Source organism: Octopus sinensis, linkage group LG17, assembly GCF_006345805.1.
Source record: "Octopus sinensis linkage group LG17, ASM634580v1, whole genome shotgun sequence".
Lineage (NCBI taxonomy): Eukaryota > Metazoa > Mollusca > Cephalopoda > Octopoda > Octopodidae > Octopus > Octopus sinensis.
This window is the reverse complement of record NC_043013.1, coordinates 48,402,883-48,425,018: the sequence shown is the minus strand read 5'-3', so window position 1 is coordinate 48,425,018 and position 22,136 is coordinate 48,402,883. Positions and strand designations below refer to the sequence as shown.

Here is a 22,136-nt window from a genome sequence, read left to right as displayed (position 1 = left end):
CTTTTTATGTGCCACCGGCACGGGGACCAGGCGAGGCTGGCAACGGCCACGATTGGATGGTGCTTTTTACGTGCCACCGGCACAGGGGCCAGGTGAGGCTGGCAACGGCCACGATTGGATGGTGCTTTTTAAGTGCTACTGGCATGGAGGCCCGTCGGGGCAGCGCTGGCAACGGCCACATTCGGATGGTTCGCTTACGTGCCACCGGCACTGGTATCACAGCTACAATTTCCATTGATGTTCATCGATTTCGATTTTGATTCTGATTTCTCACTTGCTTCAACAGGTCTTCACAAGTAGAGTTTTGTGTCCCAAGAAGGAAAGGTATGCATAAGTGGACTGGCTACATCCCAGGTAGAGGCCATGGGTTATGGTCTCACTTGTCCTGCCGGGTCTTCTCATGCACAGCATACTTCCATAGGTCAAACTGAGGGAGATATTGTGTATGTCTAGTATTAAGATGGTTGGGGTGGTTGGGAGGTGAAAAGTGGATGGGAAAATATAGATGGAATAAGTCTTTGAGAGGTTGATAGAAAAAAGAAACTAACTCAGAACTAGGAAATGATATCTTTTTTACTGGTTTCAATCATTAAGGCTGCAGCTCAGTATTTTTTTTAAACCTGATACTTATTCTATCCAATTCTTTTTGCTGAACTGCTAAGTTATGGAGGTGTATACATGCCACTACTGATTGTCATGCAGTGGTGAGGGACACAGACACAAAGAGTTACATGTGTAGTCTTTTTACCAATTATATACTATTTATTTATTTTGTACTTTATTTAATTATTGGTATATGTTTTATTCTATATTTAATTTTTTTCTATATTGTATAATTTAATTATATCATTGTTGAATTGCTACATGGTGGTTTTTCTCTAATTTATATATATATATTATGTATTGTGAAATTTGATTTAGTATTACTAAATTGGATTTTTCCATGTAAGTTTGGAATAATATTCCCTATTATTATTATTATTATTATTATTATTATTATTATTATTATTATATATATATATATATGTTGGGCTTCTTTCAGTTTCTGCCTACCAAATCTAATCTCAAGGCTTTGGTTGGCCTGAAGTTATAGTAGAAGGCACTTGCCCTTGTATTGGGACTGACCCATGTGGATAGGAAACAAACTTCTTACCACACAGGCACACCTGCACCCATAATGTTTGTGGGTTTTTAATACAGGTCTTAGATACATCCATTCTAAAAGAAAATTTGTTCTGTTGAATACAAATGAGTTATGAGAGAGAAAACAGATTGAAAATGCTCAAAACTGTACATGTTTATGATGAAAATGTTAATACAGTCTAAAGGAAAAGTTCTACAGCTGGCTACAATAGGAATTATGAATGAAAAAATGGATGGATGGATTGCAGGGCCTTGTGTGAATTATTACATTACATATTTAAGAGAGAGAAAGAGAGTGGTCAGTACAGTAACTTTGTTGGTGTTTGTGTGTTCTAATTGGCAAACAGATCCAAGGACCACATGTGGGTAGCATGCTAAGAGAATATGGAGTAAGTAAGATAGGGATGGAAAAATAGAGATGGGGATCACTAGGTCTCTGAGGGGTTAATAGCAAAACAAAGAAACTTACTTAGTAGTGAAAAATATTGGTTGAGAATTTTTACTTATGATGATACAACACACACCTAACACGTGTCCGTGCACATACACACACACACACACACACACACACACACACACACTGGTATGCACACACCCTCACCATACATGCTTATACTAACCAAAATTCCAGCCACTGCTTGGGATAAAAACTCTGGGGATTAAGTGTTGTGAACCAACAGTTGTATAGTGAGGAAACTGTTTTCTAAGGTAGGAACTGTTTTCTATCCTGAAGAAACTATGAACTACCCCATAGGCATAGGAGTGGCTGTGTGGTAAGTAGCTTGCTTACCAACCACATGGTTCCGGGTTCAGTCCCACTGCGTGGCCCCTTGGGCAAGTGTCTTCTACTATAGCCTTGGGCCAGCCAAAGCCTTGTGGGTGGATTTGGTAGACGGAAACTGAAAGAAGCCCGTCGATATAATATATATATATATATATATATATATATTGTGTGGGTGTATGTTTGTGTACCCAAACCATCGCTTGACAACCGATGCTGGTGTGTTTACATCCCTGTAACTTAGCGGTTCAGCAAAAGAGACTGATAGAATAAGTACTAGGCTTACAAAGTTCTGGGTTGATTTGCCCGACTAAAGGTGATGCTCCAGCATGGCTGCAATCAAATGACTGAAACAAGTAAAAGAGTACCCCAATGAGTTTTGATCTCAAGATCATCTTTTACTTTTATATATATATATTTCAAAAATTATTTTGGATTTCCCTTTATTTGACAGGGAGAATGCAACCAGCCAAAACATTTTGTTTTTGAGCAATTCTGGAAATTTTTTTCAGAATTCTGTTTTAACCCTTTAGTATTCAGAATACTCTGTCAAGTGTAATGCTTATTTATCCACATTGTTTTGGATTAACCATGCATTGTAGCTTTGAGATTTCAATGATGTGATTGTATGTCTTTAGAATGACATTGTAAGATAGGTGTGAGAGACTGGATCTGGCTGGTTTGAACATAGAACATGTAGAATATTTCAGCTGGATATGGCCTGTTTAAATGCTAAAAACTTAAACACAGGAGATTTAGCTTAACAGTAGGTTTGGGTCGAGGATTTTGGATTAGTATTGTAGGGTGAGGTTAAGTTTTAGAGTTTAGGGTTGGTATGTGGGTTTAGGGTTAAATAGAGAAATGAGATTCAAAACATTCCGTTTGTAAATATCTTCTTTCCTTTTTTTTCACCAAATTTGTAATCCACTGTTTAAGCAGAAATCCAAAGAAGCTTTCTGAAAGACAAAATAAAGTTGTGTGGGTTACTTAGTCTCATACTTTGCCTAATGTTTGTCTGGAAACTTCCTAGTAATCCAAATATTTCCTGTGTTGTCAGCCTGGGCAAAGCTGGGTGAAGTGGTACGACCCTTAGCCTACCCATACACATCATTTCTCTTCTCCTCTGTCAATGGTATGATTTTTACCCTATTGCTGGTATCCATGAAACCCACCTGCAACTCATGTATCCCCTTCTCAACTCTTACCCAACTTTTACAGATGTTGCTCACCACTCTCTCCCACTTGCCCTATCTCTTCTCATACACACTCTTGCAAACCTCCATTATCCCCACTACCTGAAGTGCCACTTGGACACCTCATCACCATTGTATGTCTCCTTGGAGATATCTCTAATTCATTCTCACTTTCCTAAATGTGAGTAGCCATGAAGCTACTCTCCAGAGAGAACCTGGTTTATCCCTCCAGCCTCTTACCTGCCCCTCCCAAACATATGGATGCACCATGCTCTCTCCTTGGGTTTGTTGACTTGTAAGCCATATGCTGATCTCATAAGTGTCATCACAAAAAAATGCACTGACACCTTGTAAAGTGGTTGGCATTAAAAAGGACATCCAGCCATAGAAACCATGTCAAACTACTGCCGTTGCCAGTACTGCCTGACTGGCCCTTGTGCCGGTGGCACATAAAAGCACCCACTTGTTGGCATTAGGAAGAGCATCCAGCAGTAGAAGCTCTGCCAGATCAGATTGGAGCCTGGTGCAGCCATCTGGCTTGCCAGTCCTAAGTCAAACCGTCCAACCCATGCCAGCAAGGGAAAGTGGATGTTAAACGATGATGATGATACGTATATATATATATATATATATAATATTAGGTTTTACTGTAAATTTTTGAAAATATTTAGGTATTGTTGTCTGCCTGTGGGTATTGCTGTTATTGTTGTCACTGTTGTTGTTATCATCGCTATATATATATATATATATATATATATATATATATATGTGAGGTATATTTACCATCTCAATATGGCTAACCACTAAGGGTGGATGTTACTGTAGCTTGTAGCCCCAGGAGAACATCTCCTCCAGCTGGCTATAGGCCATTTTCTGTGCCCTATCGGTATTTGCAAAGGGAGGTCATCCTTCCCTCGTCAACCTAAGTGATATGCACGGACTGCAGTTTCTGGGTATAATAATTTTAATTTACAACTGGCGTTGCCATCTTCAGTAGGAGGCCAAGGTTCACATATAGACTCGAGGCAATAAAAAACATGCTTTGTGTTTATATGTTATAATTTTTCAAAATTCTCCGCTCACGCGCGGTTTATTCGGCAGTAAATACAATTGCTGATTTTCTTTCAAAATTAGCCAAAAAACGTTTTATCATTAATTAATAAATCTTAGGGTAGCAAAAAAAATCATAGAAAAATTCTTTGCTATCAGTGTTCTAGCGAGAAAGAAAAATTAGTCAATAGACTATATATTATTCGTAGAAAAATCCAGTGTACATTTAAACACATAAGAGATGACCATAATAGGACATCTGACTCATTACAAAAGATTGCCAAAACTATGCATAGTCCCGGAAAGATAGGGTAAATGTTTTTATTTTTCATTCTTTTTCAGAATTTCAACTATTAGTGGCTTGGAGTTTAACTGCTCTTTCTAGTGAGTCAGATGTCCTATTATGGTCATCTCTTATGTGTTTAAATCTACACTGGATTTTTCTATGAATAATATTTAGTCTACTGACTAATTTTTTCCTTCTTGCTAGACCTCTGGTAGCAAAGAATTTTTCTATGATTTTTTTTGCTATCCGAAGATTTATTTATATATATATATCACCTTGATCACCTTGACCGACCAGTCTGTTGGGCGTCCATTTGACACCACTGGTCACAGCACGCTGTCCACTCCTCTCTGGATCGCGCCTTTCTCATCCATATGATCCCAATCATCCTCCTGAAATCGTAACTCCGCCGTTGTGGAAGCCTTCCGGGTGGTCGTTTTCGCTCACGTGGGTACCACTCGACAACTGCGCAGGTCTACCGATTATTGGTGAGCCGGGCGATGTGTCCAGCCCATCTAAACTTGCTGCGTGTATACTCTGCGATGACATCCCTTAAGCCGGACTTATGTATGTAAATCTGTATGTATATATATATATGTGGGGTGCTAAGAGATAAAAGACTGGTCAGATGCTCCTTCATTCAGCTATGGTGTTAGTTCAGAAAGCAGTATTGACCATAGCTACTTAACAACTACAACCATGACTGAACCAGTGACAGAGCTTGTATGTTGTCATATGACCGGTTTACTGTGGCAGACATGATCTCTCACTGCAAACTCTAAACCTACTTTAAACTGGAGAGAAGTTTAAATTCAGAGGATAGTACATACTATAATAAAGATAGTATGACCAAGGTTAAGAGTGTGTAGTTTTCTTTTTTTTTTAAATTGTTTTACATTAAATTTTTCAACGAATGTTAGAGTTAGTTATTGGAACAATTGTTTTACAATTGATGTTCTCATTATTTATTTAAGAAATTATAATTAAGTATTATTTAAAACTTATGAAATTAAAGAAAGTGTCTCTTTTTTAAAAAGAGAAACTAAATACATTACAAAAGAAAATCAAGAACGGTTCAAATATTTAGAGAACATCAAAGTTAAAATGATAAAACTGAATAGCTAAAGCAACTTCAGAAATAAACTCAATTAGATATATAATCATTCCTTTTTGAGATTAAAACAATGTTTGAATAAAAATTTATGCGAATGATTACATTAAATGAAATTAAAGTTATATTGTAAAAGATTTAATAATTTATTTTATAAAATTCATTGAAGAAACATTGAAATATGACCACCCATTAAGATTTGATTGATTGTTTTAAAATACCATGGCGTCTTTTTAAACTCCTAATATATTTGGATGGTAAGGTAATGGCGTATCCATCTGAGTATCATAATGTGCATACATTGTGTTCCCCCCTTTCCAAAGTTAAACTCCAAGCCACTAATAGTTGCAATTCTGAAAGGGAATGAAAAGTAAAAACATTTACCCTATTTTTCCTGGACTATGCATAGTTTCGGCAATCTTTTGTAAATAAAATAAAATAATTTTAATTTACAACTGGTGTTGCCATCTTCAGCAGGAGGCCAAGGTTCACATATAGACACGAGGCGATAAAAAACATGCCTCGTGTTTATATGTTATAATTTTTCAAAATTCTCCGCTCACGTGCGGTTTATTCAGCGAGAAGGAAAAAATTAGTCGGTAAACTAAATATTATTCGTAGAAAAATCCAGTGTCCATTTAAACACATAAGAGATGACCATAATAGGACATCTGACTCACTAGAAAGAGCATCTTTTTACAAAAGATTGCCGAAACTATGCATAGTTCAGGAAATATATCTGGAATTTAAAGGCTGATAAAATTAACATTTGTAAAACCAATTTATTCATTATAGGACATTCACATTAATGTCTCTGGATGTGATCATTGCCTCACCAAGACACATACCATCCAATCTGTTTTTCATGCTAGTATGGGTTTGATGGTTTAACTGGAGTTGGTAAACCAGAGAGCTGCACCAGGCCCTAGTTGTTTTCGTTTGGTTTGTATGGCTTGATGTCCTACCAACACCAACCTCTGTACTGACATGGGTGCCTTTTACATGTCACTGGCATCGGCCATGACCATGATTTCATTTAACTTGACGTGTCTTCTCAAACACAGCAAATCTCTCCTGCATGTTTTACAGTTTGAAGAAGGCAGTCTGGGTCAAATGCTTCTTTTGGCTGTCTCCGCATGTATACTCGGCCGGTGGTCAGAAATAAGGTAAAGGATGACTCACCCGAGAAAATAAGATTCTTCCACTGCTCTAGGGACCAATTCTGTAGGTTTTTACTCCACTCTAAATGCTTTGCAGTGTTTTTTTGAAAGTAGTAGTTTTCTGATTGCAGCCCTCCCGTAAAATCCAGCTTTGTGCAGGTCCCGGTGAAGAGTTTTTGTGGAAACTGGGTTTTCGAAGTGGTCATTAAGTTCTGCAGTAATTTTGGGAGCTGTACTTTTGTGATCCTTTCTAACAATTCGCGTAAGAGTATGATGGTCTGAAAATTTTGGTTTTCTTCCGGAGTTTTATTTTGATGAGGAGGTTTTTCCCTCTTTCTCAAAGGCTGTCATTACTTTCAAGACAGTACTTCTTGATATACCAATATACCAAAAATTTGGGCTGCCATATGAGCACCAACAAGTTGACCTCTTTGAAAGTCTGATAGATCTGTCATTTTAATGAATTTTGATTACCTTTTTCTGATGATATCTGTAAAGAAATGGCAATTTTAGCAAAACATATTAAGCAGCACTAATAATAAATAAAAAAAAAACAATATAAAAATAAACACACTTTTGATGGTTTTATAGATATTTCAAAATTATGATGTTACGATGCTTGGTGTTTCCATTATTTTGTCCAACCCCTGTGTATATATTCTTTTAAAACATTTTATTACATTTAAATTTCTATCTTACAATTAACTAAATTAGCATAGAATAATGGTTTCATATTTTTTTTATAATTAAGATCTAAAGTGTTAATATATGAATGCGAAAGAGATAGTTGAATAACTGTAAACTTACTTTTGGGCCACCCTGAATGTGTGTGTGTGTGTGTATGTGTGTGTGTGTAATAGGTGCAGGTATGGTTGTATGGTAAGAAGTTTGCTTTTCTACCAGATGGTTCTGTGGCATGTTGGGCAAGTATCTTCTGCTATAGCTCTGTGCTGACCAAATCTTGTGAGTGGATTTGGTAAATGGAAATAAAGATCATATATGTGTGTGTCTTTCTCTCTGTGTTTGTTCCCTACCCACCCCTTGATAATTGATGTCGGTGTGTTATGTCCCTGTCACTTAGTGGACCAGCAAAGGAAACTGATAACATAAGTACCCAACTTTCAGAAAAAATAAGTACTAGGGTCGATTCATTAGACTAAAGTTTTTCAAGGCAGTGCCCCAGCATGGCTGCACAGAAAAAATAAATATTAGGGTCGATTCATTAGACTAAAGTTTTTCAAGGCAGTGCCCCAGCATGGCTGCAGTCTAATGACTGAAACAAGTAAAAGATATATGCATATGTGTGCATGTATGTGTTTCTGTCGTCTTGCCTTGACATCATGTGATAGTTTAAACAAATGTAAGAATCATGCAGGCAGTGTCCTTCACTCATCTTTGGAAATATGTTTGATCATGGAGGGAAGTATTACCTTGCTTGGAAACTAGGAAGGGCAGGAAGGGCATCTAGCTACAGAAAACCTATCTCAACCAAAATCCATTCAATCCATGCGAATATAGAAAATCATCATCATCATCGTTTAACGTCCGTTCTCCATGCTAGCATGGGTTGGACGGTTCGACTAGGAATCTGGGAAGCCAGAAGGCTGCACCAGGCTCCAGTCTGATCTGGCAATGTTTCTACAGCTGGATGCCCTTCCTAACGCCAACCACTCCGCGAGTGTAGTGGGTGCTTTTTACGTGCCACCCGCACAGGTGCCAGGGGAGGCTGGCAGTGGCCACGGTCGGATTGGTGCATTTTACGTACCACCGGCATGGAAGCCAGTCGAGGCAGCACTGGCTTCGGCCACGATTCGGATGGTGCTTTTTACGTGCCACTGGCACGGAAGCTAGTCGAGGCGGCGCTGGCATCGGCCACGATTCGGATAGTGCTTTTTACGTACCACCAGTCCACTTTAAAAGTGGATGTTAAAAGCAATAATTATGATATATATATAAAGGGAAATTTTTACGAAAATAAACAAAAGACGAAGGCAGGTGGAGTACAAACAAACAAATGTATTAGTATAGCGCTCAGGAATAGAAAAAGTCTTTTACCTTTCGAGCCTACGCTCTTCGACAGAAAGATACACAGAAAAAAACAAGGAGAGAAAAAAATGCGTGTAGGAGCTAAATGCATTGTCTGAAAAAAAGAATAATCAACAGTCTGGATGAAAACGACTTTGGATGACACATATCATAGTTTTTGGATCAGACAAAGCTGCCTGACACAACTGCTACAAGACCATATAACTAGCCTTAATAATCTCCCGAAAGAAATGGACACTGACTGTATTTGTTTTGATTTTGCTGAAGTCTTTGGCTAGATTGATCATGGAATTATCTGTTGTAGTTTAACCCTTTAGTGTTTGCATTATTCTGCCAAAATTAATGCTTTTTTATCCACATTGTTTTGAACTAATCACACATCTTGTAGCTATGAGATTTTAATGTGGTAGCTGTTAATTTTTAAAACGATATTGTAGGGCTGGTGTGAGAGACCAGATCTGGCCAGTTTGAACATAAAACAGGCAGAATACTTCTGGCTGGATATGGCCAGTTTAAATGCTAAAGGGTTAAGGGATTTTGATATCATAGGAAAACTGAGAGTATGGCTCTTTGTCTTTTTAGAGGACAGAAATGAATCTGTTGCTACAAACAGTCTCCTCTCTGCCAAGTCACCTGTAATAAGTGCTGTGCTTCAAGGTACAGTTCCAGGACCACTGTTATTTATTGTCACCCTGTCTGATACTAGAAAAGCACTCGGAGAGCACAGACCTCCACCAAGCAGCTCATTTCCACCCATATACACGCATGCTGAAAATTGCCCAATTTCCCAAACCAAAGCCGGCAAAAGCATAACTTTCTTGGCAGGGGTAAAAAAAAAAATAACACAGTCACTTTCACCACCACAACCAGTATAACCACTACAACACCACCATCACACAACTAACACTATCATCAACACCACTATATTACCACCATCACCTCAGCATCACACATCATGTCGCTCCTGTCGCCATTATAACCACCAATACTATTTTATCCTCCTTCCATACTTATCTCCACCATCGTCATCATCAACACTGTCTCTGCTTTCACCATAATCAGTTTCTTTACACTGTTGAAAATTCATTATCCGATACTCATGGGACCGAGATTGTGGCAGATTTTTGCTTGTTCTAATTTTGGAGTGCTTTATTAAAAAAAAAAAAAAAAAAAATTGCCTCTACAAAATGGAACAGTTTGAGGATAGAAACCAGGTCCAAACACAATAGCTTTTAGACATACACTGAATGTAGTTCTATATAAATCTTTAATCATTTTTTTTTATACTTAAGACCATCAGAAATGTTAAGACATCAGTCTCTACCTCAGACAAATTTTAAAGATGGGCAATGTTGATGGAATATTTTCCACATCATACAGAAGATATAGAGCTCACAGCGGTAGTGGAGGAAGCAAAGCCTGAGATTTTTGAGTCGATCCCAATAGTCAAGGCTTGTCATGTCATCCTCCGTAGACCTCTGCCAAACAGCTCATTTTAGGATAGATAGGCGAGTAAAATTACTAATAGAGAAACGAAAATAAACTTTGGAAATAGTAACGCCACCATAGGTTATGTGGAAACAATGAACGTGTTTTGAAGGGAGATAATCAAAGAACGTAACGTAATACTTCATGTAGAGTAGATATTACAAATGAAAAATCCTTCAAGAATCCATAAAAATTCCCGGATCACTACCAAAATTTCATCATCTGTTCCTTGTGTCATTACCAACTTTTCCTGCCAGTTTCATCAAATACTGTTCACAACTTTTTGAGTTATTTTGCACACAGACAGACAGACGGACAAACCAACACAGATGAAAACATAACCTCCTTCCTTGGCGGAGGTAATAAACTCTCATATTCTCAGCCACTTTAATGAGTTATACTAACAACAAAAGTATCAATGGTTACCCAAACTGCAGAAAATCTTGTCTGGTTCCAGAATGAGCTAATTCTCTTCTATTGATGGGGAAATGCAAATATAAAATTCAGTGCATGAAAATTTCAACTTCTTTATTATGGTATTACCAATATGCATAATACAAATTATTTGACACCAGATAACACAATTCAAAGCTCTAATAAAATACTGGACTTATGAGTAATGTCATATGATGCATCTTTCATCAGACACATCACTGACTTGACCTTTAAATGCAGTCATCTCATAAGATGGGTCCTTAGAACCTTCATAACAAGAGAATCAATAGTTATTCTGATGCTATAGCTAACTTAGTCTTGAGTAGAGTTGAGTAGAGTTCACGCTTTGGTCTCCAAACATATCTGGTCTTATAGAAGGGTTACAGAGAATGTTTACTCATAAAATAACTTTGGCTAAAGGACTTAATTACTGGAAACATCTCTGCTCCTTTGAGTTATGTAGAGAGAAGTATGTTGGTCATATATGGATAGTCCTGAGCAGTCGTATTCCAAATTTGGCTTTAACGAAAACTTTTATGCAAGAGCTAATAGACACTGTCAGTTTCTACATATACCGCCTTCAAAATCATGAGCAAGGACACAAGGCGCAGGAGTGGCTGTGTGGTAAGTAGCTTGTTTACCAACCACATGGTTCCGGGTTCAGTCCCACTGTGTGGCACCTTGACAAGTGTCTTCTACTATAGCCTCGGGCCGACCAAAGCCCTCTGAGTGGATTTGGTAGACGGAAACTGAAAGAAGCCCGTCGTATATATGTATATATATATATATGTGTGTGTGTCTGTGTTTGTTCCCCTAGCATTGCTTGACAAACGATGCTGGTGTGTTTATGTCCCTGTCACCTAGCGGTTCGGCAAAAGAGACCGATAGAATAAGTACTGGGCTTTCAAAGAATAAGTCCCAGGGTTGAGTTGCTCGATTAAAGGTGGTGCTCCAGCATGGCCGCAGTCAAATGACTGAAAGAAGTAAAAAAGTAAAGAGAGTATACCGCAACAAGCTGGTATTTAGAGGCCCTCAGGTGTTCAACTTCCTACTTGAAGAAACCAGAAACATAAAAGGGACTTTGATCAGTTACACTGATGGAAGATTGGCTGCTATTAACTCAATTATAGACCAACTTCTAGTCATAAAACTTCAAAATTGAAAAAAAAAAAGTTATAAATAAATAAATAAACAAAAGTAAAAATAGGTGTTGCTCCAGCATGGCTGCAGTCCATTGACTGAAAGCACCAAATAGAAATAAAAGAATATGTGTATTATGTGTATTATGTATATATTCATATGTGTATATATGTATGTGCACATTTATGTTTATATGTATGTATTTATTTCTATGTGTGTGTGTATGTACTACACTCATATCTAACTAATATATTTGATCAAGTTTAATTGCAGTTTCAAAGTTTGAACAAAAAAGTTTTCTTTAATGCTTAAACATGTAAATTTCTTTGAAATAACATTTTCCCATAGTTTCTTTCAAGTTGTTTGGCTTGTTTGAAATAAAAACATTTGGTGCTTTATGTTCTAATAAATTTAATGTATAATGAAATGTGACATCTGGTTTGTCTCAAAGTGATAAAATTATGGTTTCCTAGTAACTTTAATTCCGGAATTAGGCATATATTTTACTGCTTTATGTTCTTCGACTTTAATTGACATCTTCCTCTGCTGATATTCTGTGTATGATGATGACTATGGCATAGCTTGTTCCTTCAAGAAATTTCACTTTTGATTTAATTAATTAATTCCTATTTGTTTTCTTATTTCTCACTACAATGAAACAAATAATATTGATGTTTATAGTAGCTTTGCTTTTGCTGAATTAATTTCATGGAAATTTTCTGATAATTTTCATTTAATTTTACTTTTAAAGAAGTATTTTTAGATAATTACTAATTGCCTTCAAGTATGAAAAATTCTTTCAACTTTATTATTCTGAAACATTTAGATTTCTCTTATAAACTGACTATTTGAAGTATATATGCTTTCTTAATAATTCATGCTTCAGCTATAGTAAGCAATTTGGTTACTTTCTGTGAGGGCTAAATTATATTATTCGCTATTATGCTCTGTAGAGTATAATTGAGTAAAACTGAAATATTTTAAAGATTAATTTATGTTTATTTTATGCTCCATTTGTTGTATGTCTCTTTTTCTTCCTTCTTCCTCTCCTCTGTGCATTTAATACAGAGAACACTATGTTCAGCCACTAAATCTGGGTAGGGAACCAGCTTTGCTCCTATGATACACCTCCAGATTCTGTTTTAGTGATGACCCAACATAACACTCACCTTTAGCGAAAGACTGCTTTGGAAATGTGATTATTTTGCATTAAACTGTTTTTCCATGTAGGAAAAGAGTTCTGTATTGGGCATCATGTCCTACCATGATCTTACATATTTTGAGGAAACTATCTAATTGTTTTAGCTGCCTACAGGGTCCATAATTCTGCAACATTCAATAGGGTAGTTACTACCACTACTTTATGTGTTTGAATCTTTGTATACAGTGAAATGTCTGAATTTGTCAGCCTGCCAAAATGAACACTTACTTTGCCAAATCTAGAGGAATTATTGAGATCCATAGTTGGTTTACTGGACACCGTGCTATCCATATCGGTAAAATCCTCCACCACTTCTGGTATATTTCCATTGATTGTGATTTCCGGATTACTTGGGAAGCATTTAAGTCTAGGTCTGGTTTTGTACCCGAGGTCCAGTCTTTATGATGACTATGAGATCAAAGTTCTTTGCATTAACTGAAAAGCAGTTTGAGATTCTTTGAATATCTTCAAGAGTATGGGTAACAAAGGCACTGTCAGTAGCAAAGAGCTGCTCACACAAACATTTCTGATATTTTTGTTTTAGCATGATGTCATTCGAGGTTGAAAATGTTAAAAATTTTACTTGCAACAAATTTGTGTTCTTCTGAAAGTTGTATCAAGCATAGTTGAGAAGCAAATGCTGAATAACTTTGGAGCTATGGCATAGCCTTGCTTGACACCATTTGTCACAGTGAAAGATTCAGCTATGGTTCTATTTTCAATATTGCACCCCATTGTGAAAGGATCTGGTGATCTCAACAAAACAAGACATCTAATGCTAGAGAAAACTTTTCAAATGCCCTCATAATGAATGTTGTCAGGTGCCTCAATAAAATCATTGAAAATAAGGAAGAGATCAAGGCCTTGCTTTCTGATCTTTGGTTCTTTTCAAGTTTGTGGTGACTGAAAATCAAAACAGTTGTTCTTTTGTTTGGTTGAGTAATCATTGAAAAAAATCATTCATTGAGTCACTTCAGGTGTATCTTGGAATAATGTTTCCAGCAATTTCTCCTGTAGAAGTGAACTGTATTTGCATCTTTGACATCTTGTGATGCTATGATGCTAGGTGTTTCCATTATTTTGTCCAACCCCTGTATGTCTCATCCCCCGGAAGTCATTTGGGAGTTATTCTGTATAAATTTACAGTAATGATAATTTATGGTTTAATGTTTGAAATGATACAGTGATGTAATAATTATACTGGTACAATAGTGATGTTATTAATTACTGAATTTTATTGATTTGTTTCTTTCATCGATTTATTCATTTTGTTAATCATATTCTTTATATAAAGTTACATGGCTGTGTGGTAAGTAGCTTGTCTACCAACTACATGGTTCCGGGTTCAGTCCCACTGCGTGGCACCTTGGGCAAGTGTCTTCTACTATAGCCTCGGGCCGACCAAAGCCTTGTGAGTGGATTTGGTAAACGGAAACTGAAAGAAGCCCGTCGTATATGCATCCAGCAGTAGAAACATCTATATATATATTATATATATATATATGCGTGTGTGTGTTTGTCCCCTAGCATTACTTGACAACCGATGCTGGTGTGTTTATGTCCCTGTCACTTAGCGGTTCAGCAAAAGAGACCGATAGAATAAGTACTGGGCTTACAAAAGAATAAGTCCCGGGGTTGAGTTGCTCGATTAAAGGCGGTGCTCCAGCATGGCCACAGTCAAATGACTGAAACGAGTAAAAGAGTATATAAAATATGTATTTAAAAAAATAATCTTTATACTCATCTTTCTACCTACAGGTAATAAATCACTTGAACAAAATTGTGTGAATATATAAATAAATGTGATTGTTTTAGTTGTTAACAGCTGTAGGATTTCCATGGACCCATATTCAGCATATTGAGACTTGTGAAAGTGCTTTGAACATAGCCATACCTTAGCAGAATACTATTATAGATAATGTCTTTGATTTCATTCCAGAGTTAAGATTGTTTAAAATGTTTGCTACATACATTTATTCCTTCAGCACATTCTCAATAATTTTGAAAACAATGGGAAAGCAAAGCAAAGTGGATCAGTATTTTCTCATGGACAATTGCATGTAGCTCTTCCTAGAACGTGTTCACTTCTTGATGAAAAGATAAAAATAATGGTTAATATTTCTCAAGTGTTTAATCATGAATATAGTTTTCTCCTACAACTACACTATCAATACTACCTATGTGAACTTTACACCATCACAAGAATCAAGTGCATTTGAAAAACTATAATTTCAGAAGAAATTATATATTTTACGGTTCTCTATAATCTTCCATCTATCTTAATATTCTAGAAAAATAACTGAAATTTTCACAGATGCCGCTAGTGTGTATAGTTGTTGTAGCTTCAGTTAATTTTGGAATACGGTATACATTAATCATGCTTTTTCTTTAAACTTTCTCAATAAAGCTGGATAACACAAAGGAACAGGTTTGTCATCCTGACTATGTAAATTATATTTGCTGTGGACTTGGGATGACAATTCTTTACTGGAATGACTTCTCTTTGGATCTGGGTTCATATTTTAAAAAGCTCAAATTAAAAAAAGATATTAACACTTGATTATAATGTTATTTTGCCATTTCTGTTAGCAAGTATGAAGGCCAGTCTAACAAATATTGAATGCTATTTTGTCACAGTTTTAGTGATAACTCACTCTGTTGGCAATCAGATTTCGGTCACTTTGTTGTGAAATTGATAAATCATCTCCAGCTGTTAAATACAGTAAAATTTTCTTCAGATTATTCTGTCTAATGTATTATTTATTTATTATCATTGTTTTGAATTAATCATGTATTGTCTGATAGCTTTGAGATTTTTATGAGGTAGCTATTAAATTCTAGAATGATATTGTAGGATAGGTGTGAGGGACCAGATCTGGCAAGTTTGAACATAAAACAGGTAGAATATTTTGGCTGGATATGGAAATGGAACCAAGTACTTTATTTCAATTTCAATTTCTTTATATGATTCCATGATTCTAGTTGATTTCATTGTGTAATATTTTGCCTAAAATATTTCTTTTACAGCCAATGGAAACAAACACTAATTTGGCACAATTCCGCCCTCGTACAGGGAAAACAGCTAATGCCCCACTTCTGCTGGAAATTGAGGTTTATCTCCATTTACTGGTGGTTATACATCTCATTGATGTGAAGAAATATAATGAGGTAAGGTTTGTGTATGTATGTGTTAACCCTTTAGCGTTCAGATTAATTTGTCAAAAGTAATCCTTATTTATTCACATTTAAAAAAATTTATCTGATTTTATTTTGTACCTTCAAGATTTGAAAGATGTAATTGCTTATCTTTAGAATGACATTGCAGGGTAGGTGTGAGATGCATGTTCTGGCCAGTTTGAGCATAAAATGGGTAGAATATTTGGGCCGGATACAGCTGGTTTAAACACTAAAGGGTTAAAGATCCTTTCTTTGCTAGGCAAATAAACAAGAGCTGGTTTTGCATTGAAATATTTTAGTTGGAGAAGATAATTTAAAATTTGTGTTAGAGAAGTTACTTTATCTTTAAAAGTAATTCAAAGCAGAAAATTTTTCATTTTAATAGATGCAATTTTTAAACTACTAAATTTAGCAAAAAAATTTAACTGGTCATTGCAATAGAACAACTAAGAGATAAAGTGAATGATTATCTTCCAATTTTATTAGATGGTGAGATTCTGTTCTACTTGAAGTTAAAGAATATCATTCAGTTTTAAAAACTTTGGTTGGTAAATATGTACAAGGTTGCAAATTTAAGATTTTTTTTTATAGTTAAAATGTATGTAAATTTCTTGAAATAAAAAGAAATATTTGGTTCTCAGACATCTGAATTTCATTCCAAGTTTTGTTTTCTTTCCTAGGGTGTAAAATGTGTTGATTTGTTAATGACCAAGATCACCTCTCAAAATCGCCGCTCTCTCGATATGTTAGCAGCGAAATGTTATTTCTATTACTCCAGGGTCTATGAGTTAACAGATCAACTAGACAAAATTCGCACGTAAGTACATTTTCTCAACTCTATCTCATGTAAAAACATATTTCTTGTATTATGAAATCTAATTCTCATATTTGCTCTCCATGTTGCCATGGGCTGTAAAATGTCTATAAGCAATATGAAGCACATGATCGTGGGAAAAGTGTGGCAAATGATCACAAATAACCTTCAAAGAAGAACTTCACTTGAAGAAGGTTATGTTTTCAATTGGTAAGATTTTATGAGCTTCTTCCCATTGACAGGACCATCAATTCAGATATGTACTGTTACCAGCTGGATAAATTAAATGCAGTAATCTACCAGAAATGTCCAACATTTGCTAATCATAAGGGTGTTTCCTTTCATCATGACAATGTCAGATGGCAAAATTCTTTGTAGATGTGGAAAAAGTTACTGGGGTTTGGTTGGGAAATTTTGCTACACCCTCCATACTCATCTGACCTTGTGCCTTCAGATTTCCACATCTTTCAGTTTTTTCAAAATTCATTGAATAGTTCTGAAGAGGATGTAAAAATTCACTTGGAAGATTTTTTACCATTAAATACAAGACATTTTTTTTGAGCAGTGAATAATGAACTTTTTGCTCTCTAGATGGCAGAAGATACTGGCATGAAGTGATAATTACATCATTGATTGAATGAACCACTAAACCAAACTTTTTGGCCAACCCAGTATATACATCATATATTTGTAGAACAGCTTTTGTTTTATGCCTGTTACATTAAATACACAACTATGTTCAAGTTTTATCTCTATTTTAGATGTTTCTTATTATTAGTTTTTATAATTGGTTTGGAACAATACAGCTCCTAAATCCATATTTGACGTTGTCTCCAGACCTTCACTGTCTCTTTTTCAAGCTTTGTAAATATTTGGCATCTGTGTTGTTTCTTCTATATTGGTTGAACTTGTGTAGATTTTTCTGCCAAAGATTTCTTGATCATTTGCTTCATCCATCGTGTTAATTTTTCCCTATGTTTGGAAGCTTTAAATCGTGGTGATCAGTTTTCTTGAAAAATAAAGTGTTAGCAGGCATCATCATCGTTTAACGTCCGCTTTCCATGCTAGCATGGGTTGGATCTGAAGCCAGTAGTGAGAAAAATAACCATAGTGAGATTAAATTAGATATTAAAGATGGTGTTTTAAAAAGATTTGATGCAGGACAAAAGCAATCAGCTACGTTACCAAAACATTAAAACTTGCAACTTCTGCTGTGAGAACAAAACACAAAAATTAGTCAATTGCTCAAGAAGATACTTCATTAACTACTCAAACCTTATTTAATCATAAAATCTAATGGCATGCTTAAAATGGAATGGCTCTTGAGTATAGGGATCAAGGACCATACTTGACATAACGTGCCAATAAGCATGATGGCAATTCAAGAAAAAAAAAAGCAGTCAAAAGTTTGATTGCTGGTTTGCAGAAAAAAGAAGGTGAAACTTCTAATGAAAAGAACTTTTCTGCTAGTAAAAGCTGGTTTGAATAGTTTAACCCTTTGGCATTTAAACTGACCATAGCCGACTAAAATATTCTACCTGTTTTGTGCTTAAAATGGCTAGAGCTAGTCTTTCACACCTGCTCTACAATGTCATTAAAAAAAAATAAACAATCACGGCATCAAAATCACCAAGCTACAAGATAAAGCATGATTAATGAAAAACAATGTGAATGAATTTCGTTTTTGGATTTGGTTTGCAAGATTCTTTATATGAGTTCGTGTGTTGCAGTCAAGACTTGCCTCTGTCACTACCAGTTATGATTTACCTTTGTTGAGTAGCCATGTATTTTCTGTACTGCAGGACATCTGTTTCTGTCTCTAGATTACACTCTTGACCTCTCATCACCTGGCACAATGCCAACCCACTCCTCAGTACTACTCACAGTTTAGTTGAGCGGGGTCTTGCCTTGCAAGTTACTCGGTGACTTTGCCGATGGTGATGCCACAAAAAGGAAAAAAGCACACAGTACACAATGTAAAGTGGTTGGTGTTAGGAAGGGCATCTGGCCATAGAAACCGTGGCAAGACAGACAGTTAGGTTTGTTCAGTCTTCTGGCTTGCTAGTTCCTGTCAAACCATCCAACCCATGCCAGTATGGGAGGTGGATGATAAATGCAAATGATGATGATGATGATGATTACAGTTGGATACTTTAAATTATTAAATAGGACCAACTCAGTAATTCTGTTAACAATTTTATAGATTTGTGATTTAATATTTGATATTTATTTGTACATTAATCACTTCATTTCAAATTAAAACTGGTGGAGCTAGGAAGACTATTTGTTTGTATTCTAAAAAAGAAGAGAAAAAAAAATCAGCATTTAACCCTTTTTGATAGCAACCTGCCTCAGACTGCCCTCAACTCCTATGATACAAACCTTGTTTTCAAGTGATTTAAATTAAACCCACCCTTCAGAACTTTCCACATTAATTTATATTCCAGATACCAGCTTAATAACGACAAACTTCTTTTACTAAATTCTTCATGATTTTAAAAATTAGTTGAATGGGAGGCAGTTTATTCTAACAAAAATATAGTAACAAGAGGGTTAAGGTCTTATCTATGTTCAGAATTTCAAGTACCTTGAGAGTTTATGCAAGTAGTAGCAATGTCTACTTCCAGTTTTCTGGAAGGCTATACTGTTAAATAAGCAGAATGGCTTTGATTCAAAACAAGAATTGATAATCCAAAAGCAATGTTCTTACACTCAAGGAAGATGGGTTTTCTTGAAATATAGAAGAATTAGATGGTTATTTTGGTTTACTGATGTAGAACTTGATGGTTGTGTTGTCAGCATAACAGTTATTGTTACCCATACACCAGCTTGTATTGAGCATACCTGTGACCAAATATATTCCAAACATGACCATCCTCTCTGTCTTATTTTGGCAAGTATATTGTTGTTTTTAAGACTACATTACTTGGTGTCTTCTTTTTTTTAACCCTTTAGTATTTAAACCGGTCATATCCGGCCAAAAGTATTCTGCCTGTTTTATGTTCAAACTGGCCAGATCTGGTCTCTCACACCAACCCTACAATATCGTCTTAAAAATTAACAGCTACCTCATCAAAATCTCATAACTACAAGATAATGCATGATTAGTTCAAAACAGTGTGGATAAAAAAAAGCATTAGTTTTGGCAGAATAATGCAAACACTAAAGGGTTAATATTGTAGAGTATGTTATATGAATGGTTTGTTGGGTTTAGCTGATATTTTTAGCAAATTTGAATAACTATGTTGGCTCAGGTTAATACTTTCTAATTGATTTGAGATAATGGTGTACAGAGCTGGTGTTATCTAACATGTTCATTGAGCAACAAGGAGTTGGGCAGTTTGTTTGACCAAATGATACGAGACTGTAAAAGCTATGTGCACTATTAGTGGACCTTGAGCAGCAGTCAGCATCTTGTGTACCACATTTTATAGTTTTTCCAAATAATAAAGTGGGTTGATAATTGGTCCGACTTTCTGAAATCCAGGCTACTGAGAGGAGAAGAGTAAGATAAGTTCAGTGTTAATTCATTATCATCATCATCATCATTTAGCATCCGCTTTCCATGCTAGCATGGGTTGGACGGTTCAACTGGGGTCTGGGAAGCCAGAAGGCTGCACCAGGCCCAGTTTGATCTGGCAATGTTTCTACGGCTGGATGCCCTTCCTAACTCCAACCACTCTGTGAGTGTAGCGGGTGCTTTTTACGTGCCAGACGAGGCTGGCAAACGGCCACGATCGGATGGTGCTTTTTACGTGCCACCGGCACGGAGGCCCATCAGGGCGGCTCTGGCAACGGCCACGTTTGGATAGTTCGCTTACATGCTACTGGCAATTGTCTTCAAATTCATAATCAGTAGAATCTCTGACTTAATTTTTACTCCTAAGCAGAATCACTTTGCAGACAACTTTCTGAAAAGTATGAATGTTAGCTAATTTTTCTTACATACATTTTTTTTACATGTGTAAGTTTACTTGCCAGTGGGAACAAGAGAAAGGGAAAATTTAATTAAGAAAATACTAGGTACTTCAGGGGCATACTGTTTGAAGTTACTGACTGATATGAGCTTTAAGTTAGTATTTATAATTGATTATTTGGGAATCTGTAGGTTTGTTGGGTTTAGGAAATAGTAAATTTGTAAGACTTAGCACTTAAAAAAGTTGATAACTAGTCATTTGCGTCCACTTAACCCTTCATCAGAAGATTTGCTGGGAAATGTAACGTTTAGAGCTTAAAGGAATACTCAGTTATTTTGAATAAGAATTTTTAATAGTTATTTTATTGTTTTTCATGAATTTCATAATATTGAATTTAATTTGTCAAAATATTTTCGTCGCTTTGAGACTGCGACCAAAACTTTGTGCTAAATTTAAATGTTGAAGTGAATCTAACGGTTTTGTGTGTTTCTTAAATGGCTTATAAACACCTTCCACACTGCAATTGTTTTCGTTCCAGCACACGATCTCAGATCAAGTCACTTGCTATGCAAGTACATCTCCATAATATTGATTTTTCTTGTTTTAGTTTCCTTCATGCTCGGCTACGTACAGCTACTTTGCGATCTGATTTTGAAGGCCAAGCGGTGTTGTTGAACCTTTTACTGAGAAATTATTTGCATTACAACTTGATAGAGCAAGCTGATAAACTTGTATCAAAATCTGCATTTCCTGATGGAGCTGCTTCAAATAATGAACTGGCTCGATTCCTCTATTATTTAGGTGAGTACATGAAATCATTTATATCATGTTTTTTTTATTATTATTATTGTTGTTCGTGGCAGAATCGTTAGCATGTCAGACAAAATGCTTTGTGGCATTTTGTCCGATCTTATGTTCTGTGTTCAAATTCCACTGTGGTCAGCTTTGTCTTTCATACTTTCAGGATCGATAAAATAAGTACCAGTTGGACACTGGGGTCTATGTAATTCCCCCATATCTGTTGGTCTAAAACTTTCTATTCAAAATTGATGCTATAATTATATCAATAACTATAGGTTAAAGAAACAAGATTCAACAATTTTCTTCAATCAATGATTCCAATAAAAGAAAGTATTTTGAAAGAAAGCAAAGAATTTAGACATTTGAAACAGGGTAACAGAATTCAACAAATGC

General features: G+C 35.9%; 1 protein-coding gene across 2 annotated transcripts in view; it reads left to right on the top strand.

The window, feature by feature from the left end:
* LOC115220893 (26S proteasome non-ATPase regulatory subunit 3) overlaps positions 1 to 22,136 on the top strand; it is a 162,661-nt gene that overhangs the window by 19,645 nt on the left and 120,880 nt on the right. For both annotated transcript variants that reach the window (XM_036510549.1, XM_029791090.2), the window contains exons 3-5: positions 16,062 to 16,202; positions 16,892 to 17,028; positions 21,550 to 21,743. In XM_036510549.1, coding sequence (XP_036366442.1) covers positions 16,062 to 16,202; positions 16,892 to 17,028; positions 21,550 to 21,743 — 472 coding nt within the window. The remainder of the gene's footprint in view (positions 1 to 16,061; positions 16,203 to 16,891; positions 17,029 to 21,549; positions 21,744 to 22,136) is intronic.